Consider the following 21195-nt stretch of genomic DNA (forward strand, 5'->3'; position numbering starts at 1 on the left):
TTGTGGCTTTTGCTCATGCTCACAGAGGGGCATGTGCACATGTGTGCGAGCTCGTACCACCCAGTGCAGGAGAACCTGGTGAAATCTAAAGGGCGGGTTGAAGTTCCTGCTCAGAATTACTTGTCAGTCATCTTGGTCTCACTGGCTCTTCCACTGTGGTAGAAAGAGTTTACCCTGCTGCAGACCAGACAGAGAGCTCACAGGCAGCTGCTGTGTCACTTAAAGAAGGAATCCTGTTGAGGGGCTGAGCTCTCAGGACAGGAGAGCCTTGGGGAGCTTTGTACAGTCGTTAGTGTTGGAGCCTTAAGTCACTGAATGCAAAGTGGCTTTTTACTACCAAGCAATAGTAGTTCGAGAAAAATCACCACCTCCTAACCTGTGACATCGTAAGCAGTAGGAGTATGGCACTCAGGACTGTTACGTTAGCAATCACCTCTCACCCAGCTTGCGATGCTGTGGTGACATTTTATGCCAAAAAGCCCTTTCTTTGTGAGAGACAGCCACAGAATAGTTGCCGACATGAGTTGAGGGAGATGTTAGGTCTCAGCCACAGGCTTCTGTGGACACCTCATCCCACTCCTTGCCAGTGCTTCAGGTCCCCGTGGGAATGTGATTCCTGGTGCGACAGCACTTCTCTCCGAGTACCTGTTCCAGCAACCTGAGCTCTGTGGAGAACGGAACAGGGTTTGTCTTCATGCAGCCCTCCTTAGGATGTCTGCAGGTTTAAACATTCTCCTCTCCTCCGGTTTCTTCTGTCTCCTTGGGTGTGGTTTCTGACCTGCCTGAGGGCTCTACGTTCCAGCTGCTTGTGGGTTTGGTGTTACATCTAGAGGTCTGAGAAGTGAAGACTGGTTTTATCCAGCATTTTTATTATTTAATCTTTTAAGTTAGTTACTTATTTTAATTTATGGTGTAGCTGGGGCTCTGGATTGTTCAGGATGGCATCCTGCTTTTCCTGGGCCTCTAGGACCCCGTGTTTTGTGTTAACTCCTGCCTCCTTCTATTCTTCTTTTAAAAGGAGTTTTATATAAACTGCTTTTTGTTTTGTTTTGATTTTAGAGACAAGGTCTTACTATGTAGCCCTGGCTGGCCTTGAACTCAGAGATACCTATGTCTCTGTCTCCTAAGGACGGGGATTAAAGGTGAACACATTAAAAGTGTGCCTGGGGTGTTTTATTTTGTTCTTTCTTCCTAATAATTTTTTTCTTTTTTTAAAAAATATGGCATGCTTCATGACTTTGCACGTCATCCTTGTGCAGGGCTCATGCTAATCTTCTCTGTATTGTTCCACTTCCACTTGCTCTTTCTATAAAGTAAGCAGGGTGACTTGTCAGGTCTTGACTTATCTATGTCTTCTGTAATTTGGAAAGTTGTGTGTGTGTGTGTGTGTGTGTGTGCGTGTGTGTGTGATGTGTGTGTGTGTGGTGTGTGTGTGTGATGTGTGTGTGTGTGATGTGTGTGTGTGTGATGTGTGTGTGTGTGTGTGTGTGTGTGTGATGTGTGTGTGATGTGTGTGTGATGTGTGTGTGGGATGTGTGTGTGTGTGTGTGTTTGTGTGCTTGTGTGTGTGTGATGTGTGTGTGTGATGTGTATGAGTGTGATGTGTATGTGTGTGATGTGTGAAATGGGAGGCGTGTGTGATGTGTGTGTGTGTGTGTGATGGTGTGTGTGTTGGTGTGTGTGATGTGTGTGTGTGTGTGTGTGTGTGATGTGTGTGTGTGTGTGTGTGTGTGTGTGTGTGTGTGTGTGATGTGTTGGTGTCTCTTAGTTGAGGTGATTGATGTTCCTTGTGTTGTTTAATTTTATTTACCTCCCTCACCCTGCTTTTTCTTGGTTGCTTTGTTTGAGACAGGGTCTTCCTATGTAGCCAGCTTCAAACACACTGTGTAGTTCAGCAGGCCTTGTCAACCTACTAAGAGCTGGGATTCCGTGCGTACATTATCACGCCCTTGCTTTCTAATATTTGCTAACTTGTAGATGCTGTGTGTGTGTGTGTGTGTGTGTGTGTGTGTGTGTGTGTGTATGTGTGTGTGTGTGTGGGTGTGGGTGTGTGTGGTGTGTGACACTGTCTTTCTTTCCCTCTTCCCTCTCTGTGACCCTCCTTTCTGTGATCCCCAAGTGAATTCACCATCAGGAAGAATCATGACTAAGCTTCACTGAGTTGGCAGCAGCTCAGTGGACTTCATCTTCCTATCTCACCAGCCAGCCACTGGGTCACTAGAGCCCTTCTCTCAGCAAGGCGGCACTGCACCAAACATTCTGCCTTTCTTGAGTGGGTCATCATTTGAGCAAATGTCCTGACTCTGAGGTGCCTAAGACATAGGGTGTGGGTGTTTGGTTCACATCATGAGCCTTGCGACCACTATAAAGAACAAGGGGTTTGGGTACCGTGTTTGGCATGGATAGACTCCTAGGCCCTTCTGGAATCACTATAGCCCTTAGAAGACTTTACAGGAGAATATGATGCTTACGTACTCAGAAGCAGTTCATTATGTCAGAACTTACTGAATTCATCTTAGTTCACTTGTTTGGTAAGTGCAGCCTTTGTAAGTTTAACACTTATTTTCATTGTGCAATTTCATGTCAGGAAGAAGGGACTCTAGAGCCAGTGAAAATAACCCTTCCCCTGAAAAAGAACGTAAGGCTTCCTACCGTAAAGCTAAGAAGGACCATAGCATGAAGCAGCTTGGTAAGATCTCATGAGCAGTAGTGAGGCTGGGGAGTGAGTGTCTGAGAATGGAACAAACTAGTCATTGTCTGGTCCTTGGCTTCTGGGTGATCTCTGACTATGGAGGGTGGCCACTCAGGGCTTGCCCCTTCATGACCTCAGGCCTCAGCCCCAGAGTGTCTCCCTAGGCTACAGTAGATGGGTCAGGACTGTGGGCTTTTGTCAGGACTGTCCCAGTCAGCTGCCAGGTCCTGCTCTAAGATAGCCATGGACTGAGGTTGCCCATTTGAACCTTCTTCTTGTTACTAGGCAGAATTCAAAGTGTAAAGAGATTGTTGGCGTGTAAACTTGTGTTTGTAGTAAGTCTTTTGAAGGAGAATAAACCCAAGAGAAGCGGGAGTGAGAGACTCAGGCAACAAGAGCCTCACTGAGACAGGCATCTGCTCAGCTGCCTGGGAAGAAAGAGGCCTGGACCAGGAGACCATGAGCTGCTGTAGGCTTGCCTGTATCCATGGCAAAAGCCCCACTGTAGACAAGAGTGGAGAAGGGGACAGTGTTGTAGGAGGGCCCATGTCAGCTGGCAGGGCTCCAAGAAACTGTCTTCTTGGCTGTGTGGACAGTAGGCATGAGTGGAAGGCCTTGGTGTAGTTTTCACAGGGCAGAGATGAGATTTAGCTCTGAAGGGGACATGGAGGCCGGAAGACTTAAGGAGCTTGTAGCACTGAGAGATGGCGGTGACTGAAGATAGAGGAGTAACTGCAGCTCGGCCCCAGAGCCACAATGGAAGCCGGGGAGAGTTAGGTAGATTCGTTATTACAGCGGGGGATTGAACGCCTCCAGTTAGGAAAGAAGGACTCGAAGGGAAGAACCTTCTGGGAGACTGGGGTGGAGGTGCTGTTGGAGGGTTAGGTGTCAGTGCCAAGACCTCTGGGACAGTCAAGTCTGACATACGCGAAGCAGGGGGGGTGTGCCTATCTGTGTGCATGTCAGAGACAGTCATGGAAGCAGGCGAGACCACAGCTGAACGCTCAGTCTGCAGGGACGGTTACAGTGTGGCCTTTAGATGGTCGTAAGCCCAGATGCCTGGAGGAGCAGAGAGCCTACCAAGACTCAGATTGGAAGGTGGGGGACAAGAGGAAAGTTGAAGAGGGCATGCATATTGGAGAGGAGAGGGGGGTCTTGTCCGGCCATCTGCGGGGTGTTCTGGGCAACTGAGAGTTGGGCACTGAGAGGACAGAAAGCTTGTTGGTGACCCTGGTAGGCCTTGTAAGCATCCTAACTAAAGCAGCCCAGATACAAACTCCTACAGCATTTTAATCTGCTGTTAACTGTTTTATGTCAGGAAGGAAAGAGGATAATATTTCAGCTAAGATTTTAGACTCCATAGTGTCGGGACTAAATGACGAACCAGATCAGGAAACGACAGCTCCAGAAATAGGTAAGAGAAATGCATCCTTCAGTTTGATTCCTCCCGGGTATGGTACAAAACAGTCCATGTCAGTGTCGATGCTAAGAGAGAAGCTGTTCTTCAGTTCAAACTCTTCACCATTTGACACAGACTATTTACGTGTCAGTATAGCCATGGATCATGGATCATTTGTACTCTAAGCACGAAGGTGGACTCTGTCCACCTTGATACTGACATTCGATAAGATAATGTGATGGTTACATTCTATACCCCATTAGCTCTACTTGGTTTCACTATAAACTCGCTACCATTAAGGCTTCAAAAAGTGGGTCATTGAGATCTTAACAGGTAAAAGACCTCACCAATCCTGAGTTTGATCCCTGGAACCCACATTGTAGAAAGAGAAAACCGGCTCCCAGAAGTCAATCTCTGACCTTTGACGTGTGCCATGGCCTACACAGACGCGCATGTGCACACGCCACACTGTGAATATAAAACTTCCTTTAAGAGCATGTCCACGGCTTGTGACTCTCAGCACAGTTACGCTGGAGAGGAAGAGAAGTGTGCAGGCTCACCCTCTCTGGGGGGCACTGCAGTCTGCTGCGGCCTTAACCACACTCTGTAAAACAGAAGCTTGAGCTGTACTCAAGGAAAAACATGAGGTCAACTTTGATTTTAGGAGAAAATAAAACTTTTGGGGGCTTAGCTTGCTTTGTATCTACCAGATTTTGTAGAGTTTGTTTTTCTTTTTGTGTGCATGGTCTGTGTCTGTGCACATGAGTACATGCGGAGGCAGAGGTCCACATGCAGTGTCTCCTGCAGTGTGTTTTATTTTGGGGAGAGCTTCTCACATCTATTTAGTTGAGACTCCTCATCCAAGACCGGTGGGTGAGTCCCACTCTTCTGCTTACCCACCTCCTGGCCTGGAGCAGCCTCTCAGGTCCTTCCTGAGCCAGGCCCTTGAGCCCGTGCGCTCTTCTTTGCACGTGGGCATGGAGATGCCTGCTCTGAGTGTGAGCAAGGTGCAACCTATTTACCGACAGCTTGGTGACACCATTAGTATAAGATAAATGGAAGTCACCCTGGGCTCATGCTGAACAGTCTGTAGACATAAGTTCTGTCCGTAAGGAGTGTGTACTGTACTGTTGAGTGTTCAGTAGATGAGAGTAAAACCCATGCCCTGGGAGTGGGAGCAGAGTGTCACTCCCATGTTGCCCCTAGTGGGGTGATTAGGGTTAGGCTCCTAGGCTGCCCCCGGGTCCTAGAGCTGATAGTGTGGGTTTAGGTAACTGTGGTGAGGAGCAGAGCCTGGGCTCCGGGTTGTCCCAGGTACCTCTTCCCTGACCCTTCTGCCATTGAGTCCTGATACTGTTGAGGTCTCAGCCAGGAGCTAGCCCTGTGTCTGCCCTAGCACTCTCACTGTCTCATAGCAGTTGTTCTGGAATTGAGAATTTACCATCAGCTATCAGTTCTTTAGTGTCTTACACGAGCATGGTTTCCAGATCCACTGTCCTGGTGTCAGCCAAAGCATCCTCTCCCTGTGACAGCCTTTCATTTCTAGTTCAAGTTCTTCAGAGAGGAGCCCATCATCCATATTCATCCACCCATCTACCCATCTGTCCATTTGTCCATCTGTCTATCCATCCATCCATCCATCCATCCATCCATCTACCCACCTACCCATCCACCCACCCATCCACTCATCCATCCATACACACACCCATCCATCTATCCATCCATTCACACACACACACACACACACACACACACACACACACACACACACCTATTTTTTCTTCTTTTTTTCATTTTTCTTTTTTGAGATAGGGTCTCACTATGTAGCCCAGGCTGGCTGTGGACTCAAGATCCTCTGCCTCTGTCTGCAGGCCCTGAGATGGCAGGTGTGCACCATCATGCCTGGCCTGTGTTTTCAGAGAAAGCAGCCATCTGTTGGCTGGCCAGTCCTACACTACTGATGGGCACTACTGTGGGTTTGCCTTGCCAGAGGAGAGAGTGTGGGTTTGTTTCCATTTCACTTTTCAGGTGCGGTGAGCTCAACAGGAGCCACCCATGTCTCCTGCACCATGAGTCCCTGCTTCCTGCATGTGCTGTGCTGTGCTGTGCTGTGCTGTGCTGTGCTGTGCTGTGCTGTGCTGTGCTGTAATGCGAGCTTGGGCCATGTACTGTGTGCTGGTCTGTGGTTGGACATCTCCTGACTTGTCTGTGCATGAAGCCATCACTCTATTTGCTCACTTGACCTCACTCATTTTGTTTAGTTGCTGTCATCAAAAATGCTGCAAAGCACAACGGTGCAGTTCCCAGTGTCCTGGCTCTCTGCTGCTTTACCTTAGCTGCGGAGTTTCAGGAACGATTACAGCATATGGTAAAAACATCTGCTAACTTTCTGTAAACACTTGAGCAGGCAGCTCCCAAACCCAACACACCAACACAGACATTCTCTAACAGTCACATTGGATGCTATCATTCTCTGTTTATTATTTGAAGTCCAAGCTGCGTTCTAATTATTTAAAAACTTTCCCACCGTGGTTATGCACTCAGATCTAACAGCATCCCTGCCTTACTAGCTGACATCTGTGTGAAGCTCTACCACAGCACCAGAGTAGTAAAGACTGCTTCAGAATATGGGGCAGTGTGGCTCTGGTGAAGTGCTAGCTGTGGAAGCCTGACTGGAAGTCAGTCCTCAGGACCCATGTGTAGGCAAATAACTGCACAGCGTTGTCTCCGACTTCCACATGCTTGCCCACACTCATGGGTCACATCCCTTCACCCAATACAAATAAAACCAAATAAAAAAATATGAAGAGGATGAGTAGAAGCCAATCAATGCTTGTCATCTCATCATGGGAGGAGGGGCGGAGCAGGAGGATCTGGGGTTCAAGGCCAAGCTTGGCTTCATGTTGTATTTAGGGGCAACTTGGGCTATCTGAAGCAAACTCTTATAAACAAAGCAAAATAATGCCCCTAACCCCCTCTCCCCAAAAAACTCCAAAACCCAAACAAAATCCAACAGAGCAAATCTAGTAGAATTTGAGAAGGGTAAAATTGTGTGCAATATCTGAACTCAGAGGTCAGCCCAGAGGTAGGATGCTGGGCTAGTCCATGTCACACACCACTCCCTAAAATCAATAAATTAATAAAGCCAGGCAGACAGATAGTGTGGTGGCTTCCCATGGCCAGACAGTAGTGAATTTTCACTTGCCAGGAGTCTGCTGGCTTTTGTAGAACATAAATGCTTGTCACTTGCAAGACCAGTGTGACAGCTTGGATTTGACACAAACTCCTGTTCCAGCACAGCATGCAGGAGGCTCCTTGCAGTTGGCAGTCCAGTCTGTAGCTGCCGAACCTGCTTGCCCTTAGATCCTAAGATCCATGCTCTCTCCTTGGCTGTGCTTTACAAAGCATTTGCAGTACAGTTACATCATTAGGCCAGCATTTTTATAAATTGAAGGAAAGTTCTTGATAAAGCCACACACCACTACTTTATGTATCTCTTCCTAACTTGAGTGGTCATTTAACAGTTAACGGCAGGTTATGGTGAGAATTATTTCTTTGAATGGTTTTAAGAAGTTACACGGTTGGGTTTTCAGGAAGCAGACTGTTTTCTTCCCTGGGCTCTTGAGTGATGAGTCACTTTTAGAGTTGAGCCCACTGCTGTACGTAGCCTGCCCTGTGAGAACCTCCTTTTTCCTTTTGCTTTTAATATTGGAAGTATTTTATTTTCTACACTTTATGAACTTTTTTCCACTTCTGAGACTTAAGCATTAGTAATCAGCAGAAAGTATTTGGGACTCTTTAATGTGTACCATATCAAAAGTATTGTCCTTTTTCTCTTTCCTTCCTGATGTGCCGGCTGTGTGAAGCTTAGCTTCAGGCCTGGCTGGTATAAGTAGTTCTAGGAATGGGGATGTGGGGCCCGTCTGTCTGCCTGGGGAGCTCCCTGAGGTCAGCTGGCCTGAGGCCCTGGCCAGGGTCCTGGTGCTGTCCTCCTGCCCCAAGCTACCCTTGTCATCCTTGGCATGTGGCAGTGCCGAGCCACCCTCTAGTCACAAGCCTTTCAGGGCACAGTCTTGTGCCCAGCTTTGAACTCTTTATGTCAGGATATGAGAAGCCAATACTAACTCAACTAGTATTTCAGATGATAACTCAGCTAGTCTGTGGCGGGAGAACGCTGAGCCAGAGCCAGCAGTAAAGCAGAAAGGTAAGAACGCCCTTCACACTTCTCGGTGGGGGGAGACTGAGCGGCAGGGAGGAAGGACCAGTGTCCTCTCAGGGTGTGGCCAGGCCTGAGGATACCCTGTTCTGGAAAGGGACTCACTCTTGTCTCTCCCATAAAGACCATTGCTTGATAGCACAGGCAAGACACTCTTGTGCCCTAGTGTGAAGTGGTGGCATTTGTGACCTTAGGGGTATCATAAATGATCTCTGAAGTAGCTTCTAAGGCCACTACTCAGAGACCTGCAGGTTACTCCTGCTCGGAGGACTTTAGACAGCCAAAAATATGGCTGCTGCGTGATTGTCTGTGGTGACTCCAGTCTCTGGATGAACATTTTTTTCAGCCTTTTCACCATACAGAGGACTATGGTAGAATACCCCTCAGGTGTTCCCAAAGCATGGGAGCCTCCCGCAGGCCGGCCTTATGCTGCTGGGGGCAGACAGGTGAGGGATGATGCTTGCCAACTAGTTTAAATACAGAGTGTTTGACAGTTACTATGTGTCAGGACCAAGGCCAGGAATGCATGGAAAAGTTGAGTGACATGTTGTCTGCCCTGGAGGTGGTACAGGAGCTGAGGTGAAGCTGCAGACATGGAGAAAACCCATTTGGCAGGAGATGCTGGGGGAGAGGGGGAGGGGGACTAAGGGTGACCTGGGAAACAGGAGAGCCTACCAGCCTTCCCGACAGGAGGTTGTCCCCAATGCAGCTCATGGCTAGGAAGAGTTGTGTTTGGCTGGCATGGTGTATTAGGAACATCAAAAGCGAGATGTGGATCGGGAGAGGAGAGGGCCCAGCCAGGTCCTTCGAGACTTCGTGTGGTTATGGTAAGGAGGTTTCAGTGCTTCAGTGTAGAGCACTGGAAACGGTGATGTTTATGATAATGGTGACATAGATTATGTTAGATCTCAAAAGATCTGTGTTCACCTAGGCTTGAAGATGAGAGCAGAGATGAACAGAGCCCAGCCCAGCCTGCAGGAGATAGCAGGTCTATGGGCAAGCAAGGGCCTGAGGATGCCCATGTGCCCTCTTCCTGGATTGAGTGGAGTCCCTCATGTCTGTTGCCTGGAGCACTGTTCTGGGTCCTTACTGCTGTTTTTGGTCCCCTAGAGTTTCATACTGACCTAATGTCTAGTCCGTGACCAATTTACCCACTCTGTGTTGTGACATTGGGGTTTCCTGGGGCCCACAGAGAAAGGATCCTAGATCATTTTTCTTTTCCATGGCCTTAAGAACTCCTGCCTCCTGCAGATTACTCTGTCTAGGAGCTCTGCTCTAGTGCTCATGAGAGGATGTCCTGTGGGAGTCTGCTCCTAGGTGCCAACACCCTTGTGTCCCCATGTGGGGCAAGTCTGCTCTCGTATGGAGACCTGTGAATGTGTACTGCTCTCCCCACCCCTCACCATGTTGTCCTTTTGTAAACATGTTCCTGGATGTTAAGTGAGTCACAGGATTGTGTGCCTCCTGTTTTGTTGTCTGGGAGTGCTGGGGTTGGAACCCAAGGTACGTCTGGATGTTTGGCAGGCTGTGCTACTCCCATATTCCCAGCCATGGTCTCGAATCCACCTTGTGGCACTTTTGTGCACAGAGTGCAGCACTTGAGAGCAAAGGACCCGGGCTGTGGGAAGCTGGTGGAGATGTAGTGTCAGTTCTGTAGGGTGGGCTGAGCACGCTGGCATTGCTGGTACTGCATGCTTCTTGTGGCTTTGTGACTTCAGTATTCACTACTTAGCTCTGTGGCTTATGTAGTTCTTCACAAGACTCTACTTTTTTTTTCTTTTCTTTTTTTTTTTTTTTGTTTATTTTTGAGACAGGTTTCTCCATGGGTAGCCCTGGTTGTCAGAAATCAGCCTGCCTCTGACTCCTGAGTGCTAGTGTGGGACCCCATGACCGGGCTAGTCTCGCTTTAATGTACAGTGTTTACGGTTTTGGTTGACTGTAACCAGTAGCAAGATGCTAGGGAAACGCCCAGAGGATCCCTGTCCCTAGCAGCTGTATTTTCCCTGATTGCTCAGGGAGTCACTGTGGTTCCCTTACATAAAGGCTAATTTCCTGATACTCTCTCTTCTTTTCTAGGTGACTCTCCCAGCGACGCAGGTGAGAGCAGTTCTGAGGTATTTGGTGTTGTCACGCATGTGCACATGTCAAGCAGGGTCTCAGCTCTGTGCTTAGAAAATGTCTGAGTGAAAGTCTTTTACTTTAAAGAAATATGTTGATTTGCTGTGTTTTAAGTTTCAATCTTGTATGTGGGTTATACGTTTCTGTGTTTGAACTTTGAAAAGATTACATTTCAGGGTTCTTTCTACTCATAATGTTTATTTCTAATGTTCAAATTCTAATTTATCTCTACTTTTTTTCTGAAGTATAAATTTATTTTACTTTAAATAGAATAAATTCCATTGTCTTAGTAATTTTATTTGTGACTTACTGGCTTGGCCTTTTTACTATAATGAAAAAAACAACTGTGTTTTAGCCAGGTGATTCCGCACATTTCTAATCTCAGCACTTGGGAGGTAGAGGCAGGGAGACCTCTGTGAGCGAGAGCCAGGCCATTCAGGGCTACGTAGCAAGAATTTGCTGTAAAATACAAGCAAAATTATGTACTAATTATAAAAACAATATGGCACCCAGCATAAGTGTAGATAATTTAGAAATGGAGCCCAGGGTGACAAAGCGAAAGGCATTTGATGATCCAACTGTTTATAACTGAAGCACACACACTCCTGGGGCCCCCATGTGTGTGACTGAAATCTGTCACTGCACAGTGTGGAAGAGTGCATCGTGTGAGTGGGCTAAAGCTTGCTGAGCGATTGTCACACTGTGTGTGTGTGTGTGTGTGTGTGTGTGTGTGTGTGTGTGTGTGTGTGCGCGCGCGCGCGCACTATCCTTTCCTCAGGTTCAGTTCGTTTGGATCCATCACCCTTTATTTCCTGATTGGTTGGCTGGTTCGCATTAGCAGAGCTTCAGTGTGTCTATATTCCTAAATGTCTGCCTTCAGTGATAGATGAAAAGAGTTCATTAAGTGTTCAATCACTTGATTGATGCCTTTTCAATGAATTTATATTTGAATTCATTGATATTTGTAGTTCAGTAAATTTATTTTTGTTACTATTGGATTCATTTTGAATTGTCATCTTTTCAGAAGGAGAAGCTGTACCTACTGGCCAAGATAAGCTGGAGGTGACAGAGAATGCAGAAGTCTCAAATGAGCTTCCCTCCAGCCTCAGGTGTGTCCTCTCCCGGGGTTTGGGAGTGTGGTCATGCCTAGGGCAAGCTGTGGGTTTCCTACCATCGCACCTGCTGCCCAGTCAACACTCGTGCTGAGTCCTAAGGAAGTATCTGTACAAAGTGAGAGAAAGCTACCTCTGTAGTTTTCTTGTACCAGAGTTACATGCCTGTGGCTGGGGCATTGTACAAATTGGGGAAGTTTCTAGTAGCGGGAAGGTCTGTCATGCTCTGATGAAGGGCAGAGGTGCTTGGTTAATGGTGCCGGTGTTCCTCTGCAAAGTGACTATCATGCCGACAGTGACGTGGGAGCGAACACTAGTTCTGGCCTGGCTGTTCGTTCTGTCCACTTTGAGATTTGTGTGTGTTTCATATTGTATTTTTTTTCTTCCAAAATTTATTTAGAAGAATACCTCGGCCTGGGAGTGCACGGCCAGCACCTCCCAGGGTCAAACGACAAGAGAGCACAGAAACACTGGCAGGGGACAGGTGAGGCTGCCTGGCCAGGAGGTTCTTGTTACACTGGAGCCACGTTCTCTAGTGCATGGACCATGGGATGCCGGGGTCTTGGGCCTGTGCAGAGAAACTTCGTAGGATGTAGTACTCAGTGCTGGAAAATGTTGCTTTGAAGAAAGATAGGGTTAGGTCACTGCCTTAAACCACAGAGAAGCATTTATTCCAGACTAGCAAAAGGGAAAAAATACATGTGTTCATGTATAGGATGCCTCAGAATGCATGGGCCATTACTGGGCTGTGTTTCCCTGACCTCTAGATAGAAGACTTTCAAAGCATGAAAAGTTGTACAAAAGTTAAACCACGGGTACCCCAAAGCTGAAACACCCCAGAGGTATTGGGCACGGTAGCTGGACCTGTGAAAGGGGAGGTCCTGGGTCCCGTGGCCTGCATGTGCCACCCTTGCTGTATCTTAGAGTCAATGCCAGCGAACAGGGCGGTCCCAAAGGCCTTTGTGGAGCAGAAGGGCCAGTAAGGCTGGGGTGGCCTGGAGCTCTGAACAGCATGGAGGCTGCTGTGTGGGAGGTGACATTCTCTCTGTTCCCACTGTTCCTGAGATTTCCCTTCACCTGTCTTGGGCAATGGCAGTTCAGCTCCTTTCTGAGAACTGCGGGGTTTCCAGACGCAAGGGGGTGATGACGACTGGTGGCTGATGGGTCACTTCTAACGAAATGACTCTTGTTGCTTAGGTCGGGAAGTGGTAAGACGGTCTCCACTGTGATCATCGACTCCCAGAACTCCGACAATGAGGACGATGAGCAGTTTGTGGTGGAAGCTGCCCCTCAGCTGTCAGAAATCGCAGAAATTGAAATGGTTAGTAAGACGTCTAAAGTGAGGACCTGAGCTTTTCCAGTTCACGTACATACAATTTTTCTAATTTTCCAGTTAGTTGTCTAGTTTATGTTTATTTTATTTATTTATTTGCTTATTTATTTATTTGCTTATTTTGAGGTAACAAAAGCATTGAAAGTTCAGCTTCCCTGATCTTTCTCCTTTCTGCCCAGGTGCCATCAGGGGACCTGGAGGATGAGGAGAAGCATGGTGAGTATAGAGCACTGCACTTGTGCATGTGTATACGTCCCTCTGTGAGTACTCTGAGGATGCTAGTGGCCATCCTCTGCCTAGTACCAGCTGGGTTCAGGGAGGGACACCGATGCTGCTGCCATGTGGGCCTGGAGGGCCACAGGACCTGAGATGAGGATGGGCTCTAGTCATAGTGGCGGTGTGTCTTATCTGCCCAAGACATTGTGTATGTACATGCCTGTGTACACACATGAACATGAGACCAGAATTTGTTGTAAAGCTCAGGCTCCATCTTCCTGCCTCAGCTTCCTACATACTGAATTAGTGGTATATGCCATGTCCAACTCAGTTCTGGTTTTTATTCATGTAACTGTTCCTATAGCTTTAAGGTTAAATGTTCATAGCCAGCTACATTAAGAGGTGTACGTTTGTTTTGTTTTGTTGTGTGAGGCAGGGTCCCATTGTGTGGCTCTGGCTGGCCTAGAGTTCACTGTGGAGACCCACTTTTGACCATTCTTTTGCTTCTGTCTTGTGAATGTTGAGATTATAAGTCTACACCACCCCACCCAGCGCTGAGGTATAAGACTTCTTGTTCTTCCTCCCTATATTCCTCTCCCCGATAGGTTCAGGTGGAAATATGAGAAATGATTCCATTTAAAAAATGTGAATATGTGAGTGTGTGTGAGTGTGTGTGAGTGTGGGTATGTGTGCGTGTGTGTGTGTGAGTGTGTGTGTGTGAGTGTGTGAATTTGATAGTCTGCTGGCTTGCACTCCAGCACAGAGGCAGACATGGCCTCTCTTCATAGCAGCATGCTGTACACCATGTACATAATATGTCATCACCCATCCACTCAGTCTCCCTGAGGCATTTCGTATAGAAGATACTTTTATTCATATGAGTACACTGTAGCTGTTTTCAGACACACTGGAAGAGGGCATTAGATCTCATTACAGATGGTTGTGAGCCACCATGTGGTTGCTGGGAATTGAACTCAGGACCTCTGGAAGAGCAGTCAGTGCTCTTAACCACTGAGCCATCTCTCCAGTCTAGAAGATACTTTTAAATGTAATTTCATTATTTGAGAATTTCGTGAAGTATATTTTGATCATATTTGTGCCCCCATTCCTCGTCCTTGCTCCTCCCAGATCCATCCAATTTCTCTCCACTTCCTCTCAATTTTATGTCCTTTGTAAAAAGAGGAAAAAAAAAGAAAAAAGAAAAAGAAAAAATAAGAAAAGAAAACCAAACAAAACAAAACAAAACAAAAAACCGCTATCTACTTCATTTGGGCTGCCTGTAGCTCCTGGGTATATGCTAGGACCATCCACTGGAGCTGACTGACCTAGCATGAGCCACACCCTTCAAAACCAAGTCTCTCCCTCCCCCAAAGCCACCGACTGTCCGAGAGGGTAGCTCACTAGAATGTTGACTGACATTCTGACACTGTTTCTCTCCGTTCCTCCCTATTATCTGGCTCTCACAGCTGTCTTCACCCCTGTTCCATGACGTTCCTGAGCCTTGGAGGGCAGGTTAGGGTGCAGTGGAGATGTCCCATCTATGGCTGAGCTTGCTGTTGCCATGTATTGCCTGTTCTTTGATTGGTTGTGAGTTGCACATTAACCACCGTCCACTGAACGAGGACACTTGTCTGATGAGGTCTGGGGCAGCACTGATCTGTGCGCACAGGGGTACAATGAGTGGGTAGTTTGATGCTGTGCCCATCTAGTAGAGTAGACGCTGTCTCCTGGGACTGGTGAGCTCCCCAAACATAAGTTTTGGGGCCAGATGTACAGAACTGTGTTTGACTTTCTTTTTGTAGAATGGGTCTCAAGTTCAATCAGAAAATGGCCGGTTGCCTGCATAACATTGATGCCACTGTAGCACCTATGGGTGGCACACTGGCCATTGCTGTAGTCAGCAGTGTAGTTTGCAGCTCGGTTACACTGATGGTAGCACACACCCCCTCCCCCCAGCAGCCTACACAGCATTGTAAGACGGTCTTTTTAAGGAGAAGATTGTTCATGAGCTCTTCATACCGTGGAGAATTCTAAACGAAGTTTAGTATTCTTGCCCAATCTAAAAGAGGCATCAGCACTATGAAACCATTATAATTGCTCTGTTTGCAGTGGGTAGTTTACATTTTGGGGTGTTAATCCACATTTCAATCTGTTTATTTCCAAAACTCCTATCTGTGACACTTTGGGACAAGCCTCTGCCAGCAGCAGGTGGCGCTGTGGTTTGCCTTGTCCTCGGTAGGAAGGCATTTTGATATGGAAAGAGGAAGGGTGAGAACTCCGCACTCTCTCATTCTGAGATGACATCCAAGAGTAAGAAGTTGCCTCTGGGGGCAGACAGTAAGCCTTAGCTGAAAATGACTGGTTTTTAACAGGTGGGCTCGTAAAAAAGATCTTGGAGACGAAGAAGGATTATGAGAAACTGCAGCAGTCTCCCAAGCCTGGTGAGAAGGTAAGAAGCAGGCCTCACATGGACATTTGAAAAATCCTTTAGATGTTACAATGTTCATTGATTTTAAATCAGTGATCCCGTTCACACCCTTCAGTGCTGTTCTTCATAGCGGAGGCACAGAGAATGTGTGGCCCTGCCCACGGAGTCCTGCTCCCCGCGGAGTCCTGCTCCCCGCTATCCAGGTGTTGTAGGGCAGCGACTGTTCAGGAGGCTGCTGTGCCTCCATTGTACAGCTTCCCACTGACCTGCTCATTCTTCCTGGCTTCTGTGCAGAGTGGACCGTTGACTCTGCGTCACAATGAATTAAGAGCTGGGAGTTTGTAAGCCTGAATCTTACTTTGAGTTCTATGTGTATGTTGCTCTTAAGGCCTTTCTTACTGGTGCGCTTTTTTTTTTTAATAATTGTTATAATGTAGGTAGGTCCTGTCTGTCATCAGCCTCCAGCAAGGTCAGAGGCAAACACATGAGGCTTCCACAAAAGAAGTGCTAAGTTGCACTTAGTAGGAGGATGGAACATTAAAATATGGTGAATGAGTTTTAGTGGCTTCGGTGGTTTCAGTGGGAATGTCCCTTGTCAGATCTGACGTTTGAGCACTTGGTCCTCAGTTGTTGGTTCTGTCTGGGGAGGTGTAGGTGGTGTGGGCGTGTCAGAGGATGTGCCTATTGGAGGCAAGCATTGGGAGTTTAAAAGACTCCTACCATTGTGAGTTTGCTCTGTTTGCTTCCTGCTTGGTGGTTCAAGATGTGAGCTCTCAGCTTCTTCTTCCTGCTGCCACGCCTTCACAGCATCATGGACGCTAACCCTGGACCTTTAGGCCCAATAAATTACCTTCCTTGGTCACCGCTTCTTGTCACAGCGATGGGGAAGTGACTCTGGATGGTATGTTTATGAGCAGCCTTTCCCTCTGAGGAGCATGCGGGTTTGAACTTGCTGGGTCCCATCATCACCCTTTCCCTTCCGTGTATGTTGTTATTAGTTGTGCTTTCCAGGATACAATGTACATATGGTAGATAGTGTTTGTCTATGTTGCGGTTGCATACATGATGTATATCTTGGGATCAAGGAGCTTGTGTCTTATTCTGTAAATATCTTTGCAGTCTGTTATTTGACTTTTTTTTAATCCTAAGGAAGTACTATTTTTAATTTTTTTTTTTTGGTTCTTTTTTTTCGGAGCTGGGGACCGAACCCAGGGCCTTGCGCTTCCTAGGCAAGTGCTCTACCACTGAGCTAAATCCCCAACCCCTTTAATTTTTAAAAAAATTGTTTTTTAGATTTATTCATTTATTATATATAAGTACACTGTAGCTGTCTTCAGACACACCAGAAGAGGGCACCAGATCTCTTTACAGATGGTTGTGAGCCACCATGTGGTTGCTGAGAATTGAACTCATGACCTCTGGAAGAGCAGTCAGGTGCTCTTAACCGCTGAGCCATCTCTCCAGCCCACTATTTTTAATTTTTAAAATTGCTTTGAAACTCCTCTTCTGTGATACAGACTTTAGCTCTTTTCTGCACACAGCACAGTGGGTCTGAGGTCAGTTCTACCTGCTGTAAGGTAGTCATGTTTTTTTTTTTTTTTTTAAATACCTGAAGCCATCTGCTTCACCCTTAGGTGTCTGGTCAGTCCAGACTCTCTACTGAGTGTGGTGATCCGGTTCCCTGACCCTGCAGAGCCAGCTCCAGTGACAACTGCCCTTCATACTTGGTGTGCGTCTGGACAGCATGTGTTTCTCCTTGCTTTAATCAATTGCGGTTTATGTCTGGAAATGTCACTCCCGCCCCTCTCCTTCCTTCTTCCCCACATTCTCTGTGCTGTCTCTGCCACTCCTGAGTCTTGGGTCGATTCATGTGGCCCCTGCAGTGAGATTCCCTTCATGCCTGGCGCGGCAGAAAAGTCTCGTAATTTAGCCGAGATCTCTATGAATTTAAGGCCATGCTTGATTTAGAGAGTGAATTCTGGAGTAGCCAGGGCTATACAGTGAGACCTTGTTAAAAGAAAAACAAAAACAAGCAAATAAACAACAAAAAACAAAATAAACAATAAAATAATTTCTTCATTTCCTCGGTTACTTTCCTACCTGTTGTATCTTCAAACACCTCCTGGTGACATACATAGCCTTCTCATGCTATGTTTTAATTAAGGCACAGTCTGCAGTGAATTCTGTTTAACTGCGTTCCCTATGGGAGGGATTTTGGTCTCTTGGTGATGAGGGTGGCTCCTCAGATTCTTACTTGACCACTAGGTGGCATGGTGCCATCAGCCATGTCTCAACTCTCAGGGAATGCTCTGAGCATCTGATGATGTCATACACACAAGCTGTTTTCTGTTGTTATTGTGGTTGTTGCTGTTTTGTTTTGGTTTTGACTCAGTTCATCTGTGGTTCTTATATTCTTTGAGTTGATAACTTAGGGACATTGTTTCCATTGACATTCTGGGGTGGGGGGAGAGAGGACATACTTACTGCTGTTTCCTCAATGACCTTAATAGCAATCATAATATAGTGGTAGTGGCAGTGGCAGTGGCAGTAATTATTATTATTGCCATTATTTCTTTCCTTCACAAAAGCTTAAAGAAGAAGACTATTAGTTTGGGGAAATTTGGGTTGTTTTATAAGGAAATAAGATAACTTTTTGTTTTAAGTACAGAACATGATCATAGTGTCATGTGACCTGTGCATTCCTACCTTGCCAGCATAGTCATTCAGGGGAAGGAGAATAGGCCTTAAAAATAATGCATGTGCAGGGCTCAGGTGAGCACAGCTGCGGCGGGTTGCGTGTCTGAGGCTGGGAGAGCCAAGTTGGTTCCTGTTGAAGGTGATACTGACATTGTTTCATTCACAAGTCATAGTAGTTAAAAAGCAAGGTTATGGTGAGCAGGGGCTGGAATGGACAGTGCCTGTGTCTCTGAGAGGACAGGCACAGAGGCTGGCTAGAGAGATCCAGTTGCTGAAACAGGATCCTGGAGTGTGACTGGCTGGTCTGTGCGGTTCCAATGATGCAATGAAAGACTTCTACTTAAAAAATCATGACCAAACCAACCCTCTGTCTCCTAAGCTATGCTGGGTGCACTCCTGTCAACCCAGTACTCAGGAGGTGGAAACAGAAGGTTTGGGAGTTCAAGATCGCTCTTGGCTATATAACAAGTTTGAGGCCAGTTGAGACACATCTCAGAACAAAACAAACATAGACCAACCAAAGACCGACATGTGCTTCTTACCAGCGCCTGCCTTCCCATTGCGTCATGGGCAGTTGTCACTAAGGCCTTTCTGCTGATGTCTGAGCTGAATGGTTTTAAATGCAGATGTATTAGCTTTCTTTGATGCTTACATGCCTTCTGTTGCTATTATTGGCTGGGATCAAACCAAAGCCCTTATTGTGTCTGCTGTGTCCCACCTATGACACTCCCTGCTCCCCAACCCTCATCCCTCCCAAAGCATGAGCAGCTTGTGGTGTGTTTTTTCCAGAGACCAGCAGCCATTTCACTCTCCGTCTGGAGCCCTGCTTTAGGGGAAGATCTGTTCCTGCCCACCGTGCAGGCCCCAGTTTGCTTATGTGACCCCAACATCTTAGTAGTGTGCACCCTGCTTGTCACTCTGCTCTAGTAGCAGTGCTATGACTACATGTGGCAGACCCACCTGCTGTCTCCATTTCTCACTGGGGGATTACAGTGTGCACTACCATGCCTAGCCTTTCCATTCCTTCACAAAAGCATTTTGTCCTGAGGTGATTGTGGGTCCCTCTGAGCTGTGGAGAAGCACTGGAGATGTGTAGAAACTGTCCTAGCTGGCCTCTGCACCCGGGCTAGTGACACTAGTGTAGGTAAGATCCAGCATGCTCCTCCTATCATAAGAATGCTGCTTCCCAGTCCCCCCTTTAAACAAAGCCTCTTCCTCCCCCACCTTTTGCTCCTGGCCATCACTAGTGTGCCCCACCTCTGTAATTCTGTCTTCTCAAGCTTGAGTATATAAGAGGACTTGTTTATGGCCTAGAAGGTTTTGTTGTTTTTTTTATTGTGATCTGTAATTTCAATTGTGATTGGTAATTTTCCAAGAGTTGTCTAGGTGATTCCGGATGTTTGGGCTGAATTAGTCTTCCATGATATACAAATACCACAGTTTATTTGACATGTCTGGGTTATTTCTAGCTTGTGGCTGTTTTAATACCTTTTCTTTTGTTTTTATTTGTATTGAGACAGATCTCAAGGGGGCTTCCAGCTGGCCGTGTGGCTGAGGGTAATCTTTACCTTCTGATCCTCCTGACTCTGCCTGCCAAGTGTTAGCGTTACCAGCATAAGCCACCATGTATAGCTTGGAACGAGTTTGGTTACAAAGGTCTCACCATTTCTGAGTAGATTTTTGTGTGAATGTACGTCTCAGTTTCCTAAGTGAATGCTTGGATGCACATTTGCTGGATCGTGTGTCTATTAGTCAGTATACACCTGAGGAAAACAGCTCGAAGGGAGGACGTTGTTTTGGCTCCCACTTACGGGGTTTCCCTGATGCTCCGTTAGCTCCGTTGCTCTGGGCCGTGGCGAGGCGGAGCATCGTGGTGGAGAGGGTGTACTGACAGCAGAGTGCAGCTGCTGACCATGCAGCTGAGGAGTGAAGGTCAGGGGCCAGATGCACCCTCAAAGGCAGTTCCCAGCGACGGAGTGATAGGACTTCCCCCAGTTAGGCCCACATCGTAGACAGTCCTTCAGCTGACGTTTCCAGAGGATGAAGTGAAAACGTTTGCTACCCAGTCACCCAAGCCTTCGGGAGACATTCTTGGACTCAGGACTACTCTGGAGTAGTCTTTAAAGTCATCCTAAACTGTCTCACCAGCAACTCCAGTCCACCCAGTTCCCACTGCCTGGCACCAGGCATTGCTGTCTAAACTGCACTGAGAGCCACTGCAGCTCTTGGACACACTGTCATGTGCTCACGATGACCAGATGTCACCGTCAGTGATGTGTCTGTGTCTCTCGTCCCTCTTCTGATTGGTTTGTCTATCGCTGTACTGAGCTTTTATGTTGTCTCTGAATTCTATTTACTGCACATGTCTTTATGCAGTGTATGATTTGCCAATATTTCCTTTGTCATCTCAGCTCCTTTCAAAGACTCTGCAGAGTACACATTGTCATTTCTGATGAGTTCATTATTTCCCTTCTGTGGGACCTGCTTGGGGCGCTGTCTCTAGTTGGTCCTTAAGACATTCTCTTCCTCCCTGCCATAACCAAAGGAGAGATCCCTTATCTTCGAGTCAGCATGGAAGAAGGAGAAGGACATCGTTTCCAAGGAGATAGAGAAGCTCCGTGTGTCCATCCAGACCCTGTGTAAGAGCGCACTTCCCCTGGGAAAGATCATGGACTACATTCAGGAGGACGTGGATGCCATGCAGAATGAGCTGCAGCTGTGGCACAGCGAGAACCGGCAGCATGCCGAGGCCCTGAGCAAGGAGCAGAGGTGGGGGCTGTGGCCAGGGTTTTTTTGGGGGGGGGGCTTCAGGAAGGGAGGGGTGGGAGGCGGGGCTTCAGGAAGGGAGGGGCGGGGCTTGAATGAGACACTGACGAACTCAGAATTGTGACTGAAAGGAATAGAATAGCCCCTGGAGACTGAGATTATTAGAGAGGTATCTTGTGTTTATATGACCAAACGTGTAGACTTTTTTCCTTCAGAAC

General features: G+C 47.1%; 1 protein-coding gene and 1 non-coding gene across 7 annotated transcripts in view; one reads left to right on the forward strand and one right to left on the reverse strand.

Moving 5' to 3' along the window:
- Positions 1-21195, forward strand: part of Traf3ip1 (TRAF3 interacting protein 1) — a 37269-nt gene that overhangs the window by 12992 nt on the left and 3082 nt on the right. For 2 of the 6 annotated variants that reach the window (XM_032901643.1, XM_032901640.1), the window contains 7 exons: positions 10384-10404; positions 11450-11534; positions 11938-12021; positions 12735-12858; positions 13050-13086; positions 15459-15535; positions 20757-20980. In XM_032901643.1, the coding sequence (XP_032757534.1) occupies positions 10384-10404; positions 11450-11534; positions 11938-12021; positions 12735-12858; positions 13050-13086; positions 15459-15535; positions 20757-20980 (652 nt within the window). Of the gene's footprint in view, positions 1-4010; positions 4128-8202; positions 8296-10383; positions 10405-11449; positions 11535-11937; positions 12022-12734; positions 12859-13049; positions 13087-15458; positions 15536-20756; positions 20981-21195 lie in introns of those variants that run through there. The other 4 variants (XM_032901642.1, XM_032901638.1, XM_032901639.1 and 1 more) reach the window with 4 other exon arrangements.
- LOC116899756 lies at positions 1215-1318 on the reverse strand. The gene has a single exon (XR_004387771.1). It is a non-coding gene; the product is annotated as a U6 spliceosomal RNA (small nuclear RNA).

This window comes from Rattus rattus, chromosome 4, assembly GCF_011064425.1.
Source record: "Rattus rattus isolate New Zealand chromosome 4, Rrattus_CSIRO_v1, whole genome shotgun sequence".
NCBI classification, from domain to species: domain Eukaryota; kingdom Metazoa; phylum Chordata; class Mammalia; order Rodentia; family Muridae; genus Rattus; species Rattus rattus.